This window comes from Hydra vulgaris, chromosome 10 (assembly GCF_038396675.1).
Source record: "Hydra vulgaris chromosome 10, alternate assembly HydraT2T_AEP".
NCBI lineage: Eukaryota > Metazoa > Cnidaria > Hydrozoa > Anthoathecata > Hydridae > Hydra > Hydra vulgaris.
Window position 1 is genome coordinate 44,443,916 of NC_088929.1, and position 15,924 is coordinate 44,459,839.

At 28.2% G+C, this 15,924-nt stretch overlaps 1 protein-coding gene across 1 annotated transcript in view; it reads left to right on the forward strand.

Annotated features, from left to right (window-relative positions):
• Positions 1-15,562, forward strand: part of LOC100211423 (putative phospholipase B-like 2) — a 47,612-nt gene extending 32,050 nt beyond the window's left edge. The window contains exons 8-9 of the mRNA XM_065808110.1: positions 10,684-10,843; positions 15,324-15,562. Coding sequence (XP_065664182.1) covers positions 10,684-10,843; positions 15,324-15,518 — 355 coding nt within the window. The 3' untranslated portion in view covers positions 15,519-15,562. The remainder of the gene's footprint in view (positions 1-10,683; positions 10,844-15,323) is intronic.
• The last annotated feature ends 362 nt before the right edge of the window (positions 15,563-15,924 follow it).

Genomic DNA, 15,924 nt, shown 5'->3' on the forward strand with positions numbered 1-15,924 from the left:
TTTTTCAAATTTTTACACTTTTTTTTAATAAGATAAAAAATACTAAAAAGCACATTATTTATTATTTGCCTGTTTTTTTTAAATTGTATTTGAAAATATGAAAACCAAAAGAACAAAAAAGGATTGCTTTTTTTTTAATTGTATTTGAAAATATGAAAACCAAAAGAACAAAAAAGCTTTTGGCAGAAATTCTTTTAAAACTGCTCAATATAAAATACATTTTATAAGTTTAACATTTTATATATCTAAATGTATATATATTTTTTTATTTTTCATATAGCATACAGACATATGTTGTATATTTTTTATATAGCATACAGAAATGTTAAAAAATTTAAGTTTTACATTTTTATAACAAAAAAAAATCTGAACCCATTACAAATATGATTGGCAAACATATTTTGTTGCAGAGTCAAGTATTGCAATTTGGATTCTCGCATTGTTATGTCCAAATGTAATTCTTTTTACACTTCCTGCATTTAAAAATATTTCTTGTTTTGGTAATCGGAAGTAACTCAAAATTTGGTAATTTTGAGTTACTTCTTTTTCTGCAAGGTTTGGCAATGGTATTATGAGTTTGCAGATGGTTTTACGATTTTTAGCTTGTTTTACAGCTATTTGAGTCGCTTAATTCTTTTTTTATTTTGAGATGACCAGCAACACCGTATTCTGTAACACATTGGCCAGCAATTTTTAGAAAATTAGGTTGCCTTAATTTTTTTAAACGTGACTGATTTTTTCTTGAAAAATACTCTTTAGCTCATATTCGAATCCGATTTTCATTCTCTCATGTAGTGCTCTGTAATTGTTGAACCTTCTTTTGACTATTGGTTCATAAATGCATAAAACCAGTCTATGTTAGGCCTGCCAGGTAAACTCATACTAAGTCCATGACATCATTTCATGTTAAACCATAACCCCAATCACATAGGAGCTTGAACGCATGCACCATCAATGACTCTGTTTGCTGTGAGAATGCAATTGTTGATTCTGATCCCTTGAAGCTAGCATTGTTGCTGTTTTTGCAACCTATTAGAGTTGAGAATGGAATGCTATACTTAATTGCAGCTTTTCTGATTGAAGTATTTTTTTCTTTTATATCATTTAACGCAGCTTCTATATCTTCCTCATTGTATGACTTTTTACTTGTAGCCATCAAGTAAAAAGTGAATAATTACTAATTATCATTTAGTCATTTTTCTAAAATAACTTTATATAGGAGGAACCCGGGACTAAGACATGAAAAAATCCAATAAAATACTTCACATAGGTTCCTAATTTAAAAATTCACATACTACTTAATAAAGGAAGTAAATGTGTGAATGGCTTTACCAGAAAAAGTTTAACATAAGTTTTTCTTACTTTTTTGTCTGATTTTTATCTATAAAACAAAAAAAAATTATGTAATCGGTATTGAAATCAAATTTTCTACAAGATAGGGATAAAATTATTTTTAAACGAACTCGAGTTCTCGAGTTATTACAATAGCAGGTAAAAGAAAAAAGCAAATAGTTACGTCTCTCTTTTAAACTTTTATAAAAAATAAATGGCTGAAAAAAGACATGGATTTTGTTTTGACATATTTGAATAGAAGTGATAATTTTCTTTTTTCTGGTGTTTTTATTTTTTAAATATTCCTATTATTTCAGTTTTTTTTTAATTTTTCAATCAGGGATTGAAAAATTAGTATGATTGGTTTGATGCGCTTTTACTCTATGCAGCTAAATATATTTTTTTTCAGTTTGCTTTTTTTTTTTTTAATTTTTTGCATTTGTGTAATTTTAGTATATTTTACTAAGTGACATTAGCAAAAAAGTTTTGACTGTGAAGCTTTTAAATGATCTTTCTAGAGTTCATTAAATGAACTTGTAAAACTTAATTATTATGAATATAAATTGATTATTTTTATTTTCAAGGTTTTACTTACTATGCAAGTTCAGTACAATTTTATGTTGCAATTTTAAAATAAAAAGATTTTATTTCAACACTTTCTTTGCAACATCTCACAGTGGCCCTCAACAAATTCAAGATAAAAATGTCAACAAAAACTCTTCTTGCATCATTTAAGAACTTTGTTTGTACATCAAAATTCTGTTGAAATTTTAGCTGCTCGTCCAAGATTTTAAAATGACTTTCAAATTGACCATTTTATCTAAAAAATGTCAATCTTCGGTGTAAATACTTGATAGCATTACTAGATCATTTGTGTATATTTCCGCTTTTAATTAAAATAATTTTGTATTACTATGATATTTTGTATTAAGTACTCTATTCAACTAAATTAATAAAATTATGAATTTGTATGATGTACCTATATATATGTGGTACCTACAGATTAATACTAAATGAGCAAGACAAAGATATTAAAAATAGAAAATTGCCTAAAATGCCAAACTATGAAGACATATTATTGATAAAAGAAACTAGAACTAGAGGAGATAGACAATGCAATTGTTATATGTGCATCACAGCAAGATATATTGGTCATCAACCTGTTGTTGAAGAAAGGGGTTAAAATAAGCATGGCTTCTAATATTACTGAAGACTGGTTTACTTGCTGCGGCCGGAATTAGGAAGGTTTCTTTTAAATCTTGTTCAAGTGAATAATATAAGCTTTGTCATAGTTTATATATATATATAATATATATATATATATATATATATATATATATATATATATATATATATATATATATATATATATATATATATATATATATATATATATTAAGGTGCATCAAACACCCCAAGGTTTTTAAATATCCTTGTACCCATTTTAAAAAGTTTCCTTTGGGGCCAAAATGGTATAATATAAAATATTTCTTCTTATATTAACATTTAGGGAGAACTCCAGTCATTTGAAAAATTCACATTTGCCTATCATAGACTATAAACTGTTATTAATTTCTTCAACGGTTTTTCATGTTTAAGTTTGAAATAAATAATGTTAATTTAGTTTAATAATACTTTATTTTTAATTATTATATCCTTGTTGTCTGCATTTTACTAAATTAAATATTTTTGGACTTCCTTATGAGAGATAAATCTGGAATTTTTTCCTGTTATTTTGAATATATTAGTTGGTTAGCAACTATCTTTTTTAATTATATAATAAAATTTTTACATATTTATTAATTTTTATCATTTTTCATAGCATGAGTGATAATAGGGAAATTTAGTAGCATTAAATAACTTCTCATTATTATTTACCAACTTACTTTTAATGACTAATGGTACCTGTAGTGTTTTTTTTACCTTCAAATAACATTACTTACCTTAACTGTAACTTACCTATTTTTTCAGTAGTATGACCTGTAATGGCATCTCCTTCCAAATCACAATCCAAAGGTACAAAGAAGCCCCTTGCAATATTTGGTTTGGGTGAAGCTATTTTGCCTGAAGATACAGTGATCACTGGTGCCCGCCTTCCAATCAGATGTCAAGTACTCCATTGCATGTTGTACCACACAATTGTTCCAAATAAAATCACTAATGTAAACCGTTCTCATTGGGAAGCAGCAAGACTAGTATTGAACCAACTAGTGGTATTTTATGGCAAAGCAAATATTCCAATGATTTCAGAACTCAAAGCTTGTGAATGCATCATACAACTGCTAAAGGAAAATGCTAAACTCAGGGCGATACCAAAGGAACGCAGGTCAAATGCATCAGTTGTAAGCAGGATAAATGCTATGGAAGCTTCACTATGTGAAACTTTTCCACTCTGGCCAGCTGATGTAAAAAAGCTTATTGCAAATGCTGAAGATATGGCATTTCTCCACTCCATGAAAACTAACAGAACTGCAACTTTTGGATCAAAAGATAGCATATTAGGTAAAAAGATTCAACGAAGTAATGTGCAAAAGCAATTGGCACAGAGAAGAGCCGTTAAAGAGAAGCAAAGAGCAAATAAAGATGGAGAAGAAACAGCAACTCGAAGCCTATTAGATACAGATATTAGCGATGAAGGTGAATGTGACATGAATTTTGAGACTCCGAAGACAAGTAAAAGATGCCATCACCATTCCTCACACACTGGGACATCTGCATTTATTCCTCATGATATATTGAAATGTCCCAGACTTGTTGCTCAGCAACATGCTTGAATATGTCTGCAGCTCAACAAGCAACATTTACAGCAGCTTTGATTGAAGAGTCACAAGACAACAGTTCTAATGTGTCTACTTCTTATGCTACTGCAGACAGATCCCAGAGAAATGTTGTTCAGCAATTGGTAGAAGACTATAAAGAACAATGGGTTGCACCAGATTTGGTAACTCTTCATTGGGACTCAAAATTGATGACTTCTTTAACTGATAAGAACGCATCTGAAGAATGGGTTTGTGTAGTGGTTGGAAATGCAGAAAATTTGAAGCTACTTGGCATTCCAATGTATCAATCTGAAGAAAGCTCAGGCAACAAAATAGCTAATCTAACACTTGATCTGTTAAATTCCTGGTATTGTACAGAGTCAATTGTCAACATGACTTTTGACACAACCGCCTCAAACACAGGCCACATTTCTGCAGCACGTAGGACAATCCAACAAAGACTTGGTAAAGCCTTGCTATGGTCTGACTGTCGCCATCAAATTGGGGAAGTTGTGCTTTCACATGTATTTGAAGATCTTAAAATTGAGACTTCTAGGTCACTTGATGTAGTTCTTTTTTAAAAATTCCGAAAGAACTTTAGTCTGACAGGCAAAACATTTAAGAAATTGTCTCTAACACGCTTTGACTCGACAAAGTCTTACAGTTAAGAAGCCAAAACTTTTCTTTCCTCATGCAGCTCTGAAGTCCTGAGGGCTAATAAAACTGAGCTTAACTGAGACACGGTGATTACAAGGAGTTTATTTATCTAAGCACACTCTTCTTAGACAGAGAGGATACAGAAGAGAGTGTTATCACCTTTAACAGAACGGGTGCATTACACAAGGCAAGATGGATGGCCAAACTAATCTATTCTATCAAAATATGCCTGTTACAACAGCATGTTAACGATCTTCCTCGAGGAAGTATTACAACCACCCACCAGGTGCAAAAATATATGATTTTGTTGTATTTGTGACACATGTCTACAGCACATGGTGGATGACGTGCTCATCAGCTGCAGATGCTCCTTGGAACGATCTTCAGCCCTTTGCAAACTTTTGCAATATGAAGCAGTAAATGCTAATATTTCAAAGAGTACCATACGTGCATTTCAGCGCCATTTGTGGTATCTAAATGCGGAAATGGTGCCTCTGGATCTATTTAGCCATTTTACACCATGCACTGAGAAACGTCTGCTGGCTGACCGGTTGCATGAAATTCAACCAGCCGCACCTGTTACATCCCCAAGAGGACGATATGGGACAGGTTTTGGAAAGCCACAGTTCCCTTCTAAAGAAAGTATCACATTATCAACGAAACTGGCAGATTTTGTTCTATTAGACTTATGGTTTACGTTTTACGCACTAAAACTGCAGCCACGCTTCTTAAATCAAGACATTTCTTGCTGGCCTGAATCTGGAGCATATCAAGCTATAAATGTCATTAATGACTCTACAGAAGAGGGATTAAGCTTAGCAGCGACGTTTTAATAGCTGTCAAGAATAAAGCAGTGTACCAAAACAAATTGCAAGTGATCGAAAAAGATTGTCAAAGGCAACCAGATTTAAGAAAATCAAGCTAAAGTTTATATGAGCAACTAACTATGCACTGTAAACTATTACTACTGTATTTTTAACTTTACTGACAATAAGTAAGCACTAAATAACGTAATAAAAATTAATATAATGTTTTCCAGCTGTTTTTCTTGTTATAATTGTCGCGTAATACATTATTCACTATGTTAATCTATATACAAACTTTGCATCAATTGAAGACCCCTTAAACATCAACTTAAAAAACTGAAATTTCACACAAAGGCTTAAAACAATATTTGGAAAAAAATTAATTTAGGTAGTCAAAATTTTTAATGTTTACAAAAACATTGGGTGTTTGATGCACCCTAGTATATATGTATATATATATATATATATATATATATATATATATATATATATATATATATATATATATATATATATATATATATATAATATTATTTTCATAAATATAGCCCTTTTAAAAATTTATAGGTAATGAAGGTGGACCTAGTACACATTCAATAATCATTTGTTTGTGTTGCAAATCAGAGATTGGAAAGGGAATGTCCCATTATTGCAAGCAAACAAAATCAGCAGAAGATATTGAAAAGATCTTAAACAAAACCTTACTGGAAAAAGAAAAAGACCAGTTAATAACTTCATTGCTGAAAACTAGTGCAGAAATCAAAAAGGTTCAAGTAAAAAAAAAATCTGCTTAGATCTTTATCAAGGCAGATGCAAATCCCAAATTGTTTTAAAACCTGATATTGCCAAAAAAGTCAACTTTTCAAGCGAAGGCTTGAATAACTTTCAGGTAAACACTAGAGTATCTTCAAATGTCATAGAAAAATTTACTAATTTTATTAGATCCAATATATGTCAAAAGGCTGTTCCTGCCTATTACAGAGATGAGGCATCAGAAAAATCTAAATCTTTAAATAGTTTATATCAAATTACAGAAGATATGTTTGATGTTGAAGGGGAGTCTAAAGAGAATGAAAAAAGAACTATTTGTTGGGCAGATTCACAAGATATTGTGGATGTCGTAATAAGAGCTAGAGAGATTTATGAAAAAGTATACAGTAAGGTATCATTGTGTTTAATATTTATATTGTAATTTAATTTGTAATTTAATTTTCAGAAGTAATTCTGTTTAATTTAGGTAATGGCTGATAGAGGACAGGGTTTTCTAAAAAGTTGGGCAACTAGAGAGTTATCACCCAGAGCTAAGTGAATTAAATGAGGAGGAAACTGAGGAGCTCAAAAGGTTAAGAGAACTGAGCCTTCCTAACAAAAAAAGATCCTTGTACTCTGAAGGGGGTACAGCTAGCAAAAAACGGAAAGTTAACAGGTGTTCACTGATTGACAATGCTTTGTATAGTACCTAAAACTGAAGAATCCTATGAAAACATGAAACTGCTGTTTAACCATTGGTTTGATAGGATTCCTTTTGTTTTTGTAGCTGATTTTAAATTAAAAAAACATGCAACTTCTTGATGTTGATAAAGTCCTTGGTAAAGTTAGCCCGTTATTGTTGTTGCCTTTAGTTTCATTGTTAAAAGCAATGGATAATGTTGTCAAAAGTTGTTTTGACAACATAATCCATTGCTTGAAAGCTTTTTCAAAATTTGAACTGGAAAGGTTTCTCAAAATTTATTTCAAGACAATGTTTCAGGGAACAGATCTAAAACTCTAAAATTGCACACTATTTCTTGAACACATTGAACAATGCCAATGAACTGAAATCAGATTATGGACTAGGACTTGTATCAGAACTAGCTGGAGAGGCAATCCATAGAGAATTTTTAAAGTATTGGTCGCGATATCAAATTACTGTAATCACTGATCTGTCATATGTGTAGCGATTGATGAAAGGTGGAATTTAGTTCTAGACATTTAATTTTATTTGTTAGTTTTTTTAACATTTTTTTTATTTATCATGAAAATATCGATTAAAACAATGTTTTACTTCTTTTGATTCTAATTCACTTAGCAATTGCTTTAATTGGAATTAAAATATGCAGAATTGTGGTTCTTTTGGTTATTGTAGGTCTATAATAACTTTAAAGCACTGTAGACAGCTGAAGTATCTTATAAGTAATAACAACTTTATAACTTTTACATAACTTTAGAGTTTTGTTCTTAACCATAGGCAAGATGAAAATATAAATTTTAAATTAATTGCTAAAATTAAAAGTTGGTGAAAAATTATGGTTGAGCAGATACAATTTAATTTCAACAGGTTTGCGACCAAACAAAGTTCTAAAAGAATCTGCAAATAGTTTTTGTTTTTGCATTTTTATTGATCTTGAATTTATTGAGGGCGAGTATGATTTTCGAAAAGAAAACAACAAAATAAAAATCAACAATTTTTTTTGTTTTTTTTAACAAGACATCGTTTTGCACATGTTCAAATCAGTTCCTTATTTTTGGAGCTAAGCTAAATTTTGCAGTCATAGTGTTATAAATAGTTTGCATCAACTGCTCACAAATATTAGAAACATTCTTAATTTGTGCAGTAATGCAGAATGCAGTAAAAGTGCAGAATGCAGTAAAAGAATATAATCATGAATGGAAAACATATGTTTGGTTTAAATACCATGGTTTTAGTGAAAGCGAATGTAAAACACAATATAGCAAATTAAAAAAAATAAGAAATAAAAAAACATCAATATTAAGAAAACTAAAAGCTGATTACTATAAAATAAAAATTGATTCAGTCAAAAATGATCCTAAAGCTATGTGGAATTCGTTGAAATATCTAACAACTATCAAACCATTAATTAAGTCAAATATAATGGATGATATTAAATTTGACGAAGAAAATCTTATTAGGAGTTTTCAAAGAAATAAAACAAATAAATCCACTCCAGATAAGTATAATGAATTTTTAATCAAAAGTATTATAGATATTGAAACATCAATTCATAATGATATGAGTTATAATGCTATGGAAAATTTATCACTAAATGATAATATTCCTTGTTTTTGTGAATTTATTCCTTTATCTATGCAAGACTTAAATGAAATAGTAAATCAATTACAAAACAAGAATTCAATGTGTGAGGGCTTAAATGTTATTATTTTAAAAAATTATACTCATCATTTTCAAGTACTCTATTAAAAATTATTAATTTATCGTTAAAAACTGGGAAAGTTCCTTCTAAATGGAAAAAATCAACAATCATTCCAATTCCAAAGGTAATGTCGCCAAAGTTACCACAAGACTTAAGACCAATTAATATGCTTCCTACTTATGAAACAATATTAGAAATTGCTGTTCACAAGCAGTTGTCAAGTTATTTTGAAAGTAATAATATTTTTTATAATAATCAATTTGGTTTCAGAAAAAATAGATCGACTGAATCAGCTATTCAACTACTTCTTTCCAAATGGAGATCATCTTTAAATAACAATAAATTTGTTATAACAGTAATGCTAGATCTTAAAAGGGCATTTGAAACAGTTAATAGAAAGATTCTTATACAAAAGTTACAAGGTTATAAAGTTAAAGGCACAGTTCTCAATTGGATTGCAGACCATCTTTCAATGAGAACTCAAGTAGTCAAAATAAAAGGTGAAGAATCTGGAGAACTGGTTTGTGATATAGGGGTTCCACAGGGTAGTGTTCTTGGACCTCTTTTGTTTATTATCTACATGAATGATATTGCATCAAAAATTGAGTATTCTTTTGTAAATTTGTTTGCTGATGATACATTGGTTTGTATTGAGGGTACAAACTTCGAAGAAACTATTTTTAAATTAAATCAAGACTTAAAAAAACTTTGTAAATGGCTAAGTAATAACAAACTTAAATTAAATACTCTTAAGTCCATGGCCATGCTTATCATTACTTCAAAAAAAAGAAAAAATAGTTTAATAAATCAAAACCATAACATAAAAGTTATATTGGATGACGTAGTCATTGAGTTTAGTGATAGCGTGAAATATCTAGGGATTATAATTGATTGCCAACTTAATTTTACAGAACATATCAAACATATCTCAAATAAAATTGCAAAGAAAACTGGATATCTTGGTAGAATAAGCAAATCTTTAACTCAATGGACCAAAAAGATAATCTTTCAAACTATAATTGCTCCCCACTATGAATACTGTGCTTCTATTTTTCTTGATGTCAACACTATTAAGTTAAATATCTTAGAAAAACTACAAAACAAGGCGATGAGAATTATATTAAAATGTGACTGGTCAACTCACAAAACAGAAATGTTGAAATTGCTTGGTTGGATAAGTATAAAAAATAGAATAATTTTTAAATCACTCTGTTTCATTCAGAATATTACATCAAATGAAAATAATATATTTAAACAGTTCTATTCAAAAAATAGTGAGTTGCATCAACATTACACTAGACAAGCTAGTTATTTTCATAAAAGCAGCCAATATAATAGAGCAGGGCAGAAGTCATTGTTCGTGTTTGGTTTGAAACTATACCAGGAAATAGCTTGTGAATTTGTTCAGCTGGACTATAAAAAATTCAAAAAAAAAACTGCTTCAAACACTAAAGAATAATGAACTTATATAGTGAACATTTATTTTGTAATATTTTGTAAAAGTTACTTAACTAGCATTAAGTTGCTAAATAAATAAATAAATAAATAAATAAAAAAAAAAAAAATTTAAAATAATAAAATTTAATTAAACTTTATTATGAAGAAATTCATAACTTTTATATCATAACAATTCATAACTTCATTATGAAGAAAGTTTATTTAAATTTTGATATTTTACTCTTAGTTGCTAATTTATTGTCTTATTCATTGTGTAATTTATTCATTGTATAATTTATTCATTGTATAATTTATTGTCTACTGTCTTATTCATTGTATAATTTTAAAATTATCTCATTCAAAGCACCATTTTATCTATTAGTTATTTTTTATTGGTTTTTATAATCAGACGAAATTATCTATTTAAATTTAGTCTCCTTTAGGTTTTTTTTATAAAAAATAAATTTTTTTACAATTTTCACTTTTTAGGTTTTTTTTAAAATAAATTTTATAAGTTTTAGTATTTTATCTTTTATATAGGTATAACGATTTTCAAAATGATCCATTTGCAAAATGTAATTGCACTCCTTCACACAATGCTGCAAATGCGATTTCTTCTCGCAATGATTTGAACCCAGCTAATGGAAGCTATCCATTTAGTGATCTCATTCATGATAAGTTTGGAGCAATTGATTGCAAAGTATGTCTATTTTTTTATACTTCTAAAGTTATGTTAAGTAGATAAATAGTCTTAAAAATTAGGATTAGATTTTGATAAAGGATTTAAGATTGCTAAAACTATTTTCAACAATAAAAATAATTGTTTGTTATAACTATTTTAAAAAAATAGGACAATACATATCATTTTCTATAATAAATCACATATTTTTAATACTATTTTTAAAGAATTCATGTATGACTAACATTTTTTAGTGTTTATTGATTATGGTTAACAGTATTTTAGTTTTTATTTGTATAATCAATATTAATATTACTAAAGTTAGGGATTGCAATAACAGAGTTTTTATTCAATCCCAAGATTCGGAGATTGAAAAACGTTAATCCAGCGATTAAAAACATAAACATCTACATAGTTAGAAATTAAGTTAGAAATAAGGAAATATATTATGTTTAATGTGCTTTGAAATGTGACTGAAGAAAGCATAAATTTTTGAATTGAACAGTCCAGCAAAAGAAAATGCCCGCTCAGCCTCAACACTTGTCGATTTCACTATCATTAGAAATGAAAAAGCTTTTTCTAAATAGTTGCTACATGTTCCATCATCCCAAATATTGTCATTCTTTTTGAATTAAAAAAACCAGCTAGACATGCTGCTCCACCATGTCTTGCAGTCCTCTATTAAAGACAATTGTTTACCAAAGCACCAAATTGCCAAACTTTTGTAAGATGTAAGATTTCGTTCTTGGTAGGTGTAGATGTAAGATCTAGATGTCGTTCTTGATAGGTGATCATTTAAATATCATTATCAATTTGTATACTTTTTTTATGACTGGCGTATAATGAAATTCATTTACTTCAACTTTAGATCTTACATTTCTCAGATAAATCGCTGTCTGAAAATTCATTTTCAAATTCTGGCTGATTTTCATCAAATTCTCTCTTTTTATAAAGAACACCAATTACAGCAAGTTGTATTCCATGGGAAAAAACACAATTGTTGATTAGCAGCCAGCAACCTTCCCACTTTCTTCATAACACTGGCTCCATTGGTCATTATAGCCACAATGTCGCTTTGTAGACCAAGACAATAGTCTTTAAATTTTTTTTCTAATATTTCAAAGCACTTTTCTGCGGGCATCGAACCTGTTATTCGCACTAAACCTAAACTCCAGAAGTAAGAATTTTGTCCATGAACGTTAATATTCATATAGTGGCGATTTCAAAGTGACGTCCATTTGTCAAAAAACAAAAAAAATCACTCTTCTACCCTGAATTCTAACTGCTATGGGATTTCTGAATCCCATATCAGTTAAAGCGGCATGTTAATTTGTTGAAGAACAAACCACATTAAATGAAAGCTTGTCAGATGCCCATAGGCCAGCAAGTGTAGCATGAAGTGTTTTATTTTCCCTTTTATAAATCGGAAAGTATTTTGTTAGTGATTTAGATTTTTTTTTAAAGTGGTTTATCTGATGTGCTTTATTTGGTTATATTAGGTTTGGTTGGACTTTCGATATTCACATTATGCACCAACAACATGTGCATACGAAGTCCTTTTGTTGAACCGCTACCAATTTTTAAAATCTTCTTGCATTTTGGCAATTTACACATTGCTGTCTTGCCTTTTGGCAATTTACACATTGCTGTCTTGCCTTTCTCATCCCTTTGAAAATATTTCCAAACAGCTGAGTTACTTTTAATTATAAAATCCACATGTGTTATGCTTATCTAATTTTTAATTTTAAGTCTACTTTTTAAAAAATGCGTTTTTTTTTTAGTTTGAAAAATGTTTATTTTGCAGAATAACAGAACAGAACAGAATAACTAAAAATAGTAAGCTAAGCTATTAAAAATTTAACTAATGCAAATATTTAAAAAGTGTTTATGTAAATAGTTCTTTAAAAACAACATAAATTCCTATTAAATAAAGATTTATTTTAATATAAATATAAACCGCATAATATAATAACGCAAAATGTGGGTCTCGTAAGTACCGCAAACATGTTATAACAATATTTGTTATTGTTATTTTAAATCTTGATAATTTCTCTATTTAGAAAATAGTTAGAAGAAGATAGTAAAAATATTAAATTTTTAATTTGTGTATATGCTAACCTACATAATATATTGCAAGGATTTTCAATTTTTTTTCTTTCTCTAAATCAAACCTTTTTAATAACTTTTATTGTAAAACTGAAAATACAATTATTTTCTGCAATTTTATTTTAATTATAAATTATTTATTGATACACATAAATTATTGTTATTTTTTTATATAGTTTTTCATTACAATTTGTTATGTTCAACCTTATAGGGAAACCGAGGATTCATATTAGACAATCCCATGGTTTTAAGATTATTAAAAAGGCTGGAATTTTAGATCTTAGGATTGCAACCGCTAATTAAAATAATATAAATGTTTAGAATTTATTTTAATAAAATTTCAATTTAATAAGTTATCATTTTGACTCATGTTCATGTAAAATCATGCCTTATCATGCCATGCCATAACATAAGAATGGTAAGAGTTTCAACATACTACAAATAATTTAGAATGTGAAAGTTGTTATGTGCAGTTTGAGATTCATGTCAAATTGCACATAACAACTTTCACATTTATATTTTTCACATTTACATTTTGCAGTTTTAGAGAAACTAGGTTGATATAAAAAATTTTTTTTTTCATTAAAAATTATAAATTCAAGTTTTATTTCGTTTTGTTATTTTTCAAATTGTAAATTTCATTATGCAATATTTAAAAGCACTACAATATAATTTAAATATTGTAATATATTTCAAGGTATAAATGTTTGAAAATCAAGTCAAGGTCTTTAAATCTCTCAATTCATACGGCAAATATGATGTTTAATTTATTTGTTTTTTTAATTTTATAATATTTAAAATATTTTATTAATTTTATAATATTCTATTAATTTTTATTCAATATTTGAAGTAAATTTTAAAACTTTGATTTAAAAAGAATAAAACTCAATAGTACATGTATTGTATTCAAGTTGAAATAAGTATAATAAAATTAATTTGGTAGTGGTCAGACAGAGAAAAGTTTATCGCATGTATCGTTTATGTGTTATTTAATGTGCTATATTCATTGTATGTTTTATGCCATTGTGTTTTATGCCATGTTTTGTATAAAAACCAACGCAGGAGCCTGGCTCTAGCCCTAGCTAAAATAGGGTATTTGATCAAACCTTGTTTTTAAAATATCATACCATAATTTATAGTTTTGAGTTTTTCTCTCTAAATTATCTAAAATACATAAAAGCTATATTTTATATATTTTAATTATATAATAATTTAATAATGTAGATATATATGCATACTATTGCTTAATCTCTTCATAATCTTGAATTGTGAAGTTATTAAAATCATCTGTGATTGCAAATATTAAGAATATGATACTACTAAATCCTTAAAAAAAGAAATCAAGCTTTCAGACCTCCTAAATCTCCCAAAATTAATAAAGGTTTTGTCGAACAAAATAATATCTGAGATGTTATTAAAGGGAAGATTTCAGTTGTTTACTTTATTAAAGCTGTTGCCGGGTTTAATAAAATAAGTGGATCCTAGTTGAAATTAAGCTCCAGTCAGTCACTAACGTTTTATATATTATAAACTGTTATTGTTTATTATTGAATTTTAGTTACGCGAAACAAAATTAAACCGTGAGCACATCATTAGCTAACAAGCTACCTCGGTTGCAGACATATAGTCACGGAAAATGATAAACTATGTTAGCTATACCTAACAGTTTACTTATCTTTTATTTGAATAAGTTTACTGGTTTAATAATATACGAGAGGCATTGACAATCTTGTCTGACAGTGAGTTCCAATAAATTGCAGTCCGGTTGTTAAAAAAGTTATCGAACCAGGCAGTTAATATTAATACTTCGCGACGAAAGCATTTACAATGACCATAGAATAGGCTAAGATAATGGTTTTATATGTTCCAGTTAATTGATTCAGTTTCGTTGTCAAATTTGAATTTTTTGATTAAATTAGCACGCTATATACTGTCATTAGGTGAAGTTTAGCACATTTTGTCTTGTAGTCATAGTGTTTCAATCGAAGGGGTATTTTTGTGATATGATGTTTAATACGTTTAACTGCGTAATTGTCTTTTTTAAGGTACGAGGCAGTTAACTCATATTCTAGATTAGAAACAGACATTTTGTGTAGGGCTTTTTCGAGATTTTCTCTTCTATTTAAAAAAATGTATGCATTAAAACATCTGGTGAGTCATCTCATCAATGAAATAGATATATAAAACAGATCTGATTAACAATCAATATTATTTACTATATTGTTTATTATAAGCTTATTTAATTAAATATAATATAAGCTTGTTTCGTTTTATTAATTATACACATATCTTTAAAACATCCTTTGAAATCATAAATTAGCATAAGTTATCATATTGTCGTCATATTCATATTTGTGCCTGCTGTTATGATTGTAATATTTATGTATATTTTTAGGCAACGAGTTTTCAATTGTCAAAATTTATGTCTCAGTTCATTGTTGGCGGTCCAACATATGACCAACAAACACCTTTTCAATGGTCGAAAACAGAATGGAATCGTCCACTTGGTCATCCTGATATCTTTAAATTTAAGCCCGAATTGCTAGATTGGAGAAAGGAGGAGTGGATTTATTCAAAGTTAAACATATAATCAATTATTATTTATATACACACAAATATATATATATATATATATATATATATATATATATATATTTATACATATATATATGTATAAATATATATCTCTTCCTGATGATTAAGCATAAATATATAACTCTTCCTGATGATTAAGCAATGGTGAAACTTCAAGTCGAAGATAAAAGTTAGATAAGTGTTTTTTACTAATTAATTATTGCTCTGTTCTTTAAGAACATTGAGCACTCTATTTGTAAAATACACTAACATAATTTACATATATATGTATATATATATATATATATATATATATATATATATATATATATATATATATATATATATATATATATATATATATATGTGTGTGTGTGTATATATATATATGTGTGTGTGTATATATATATATATATATTAAA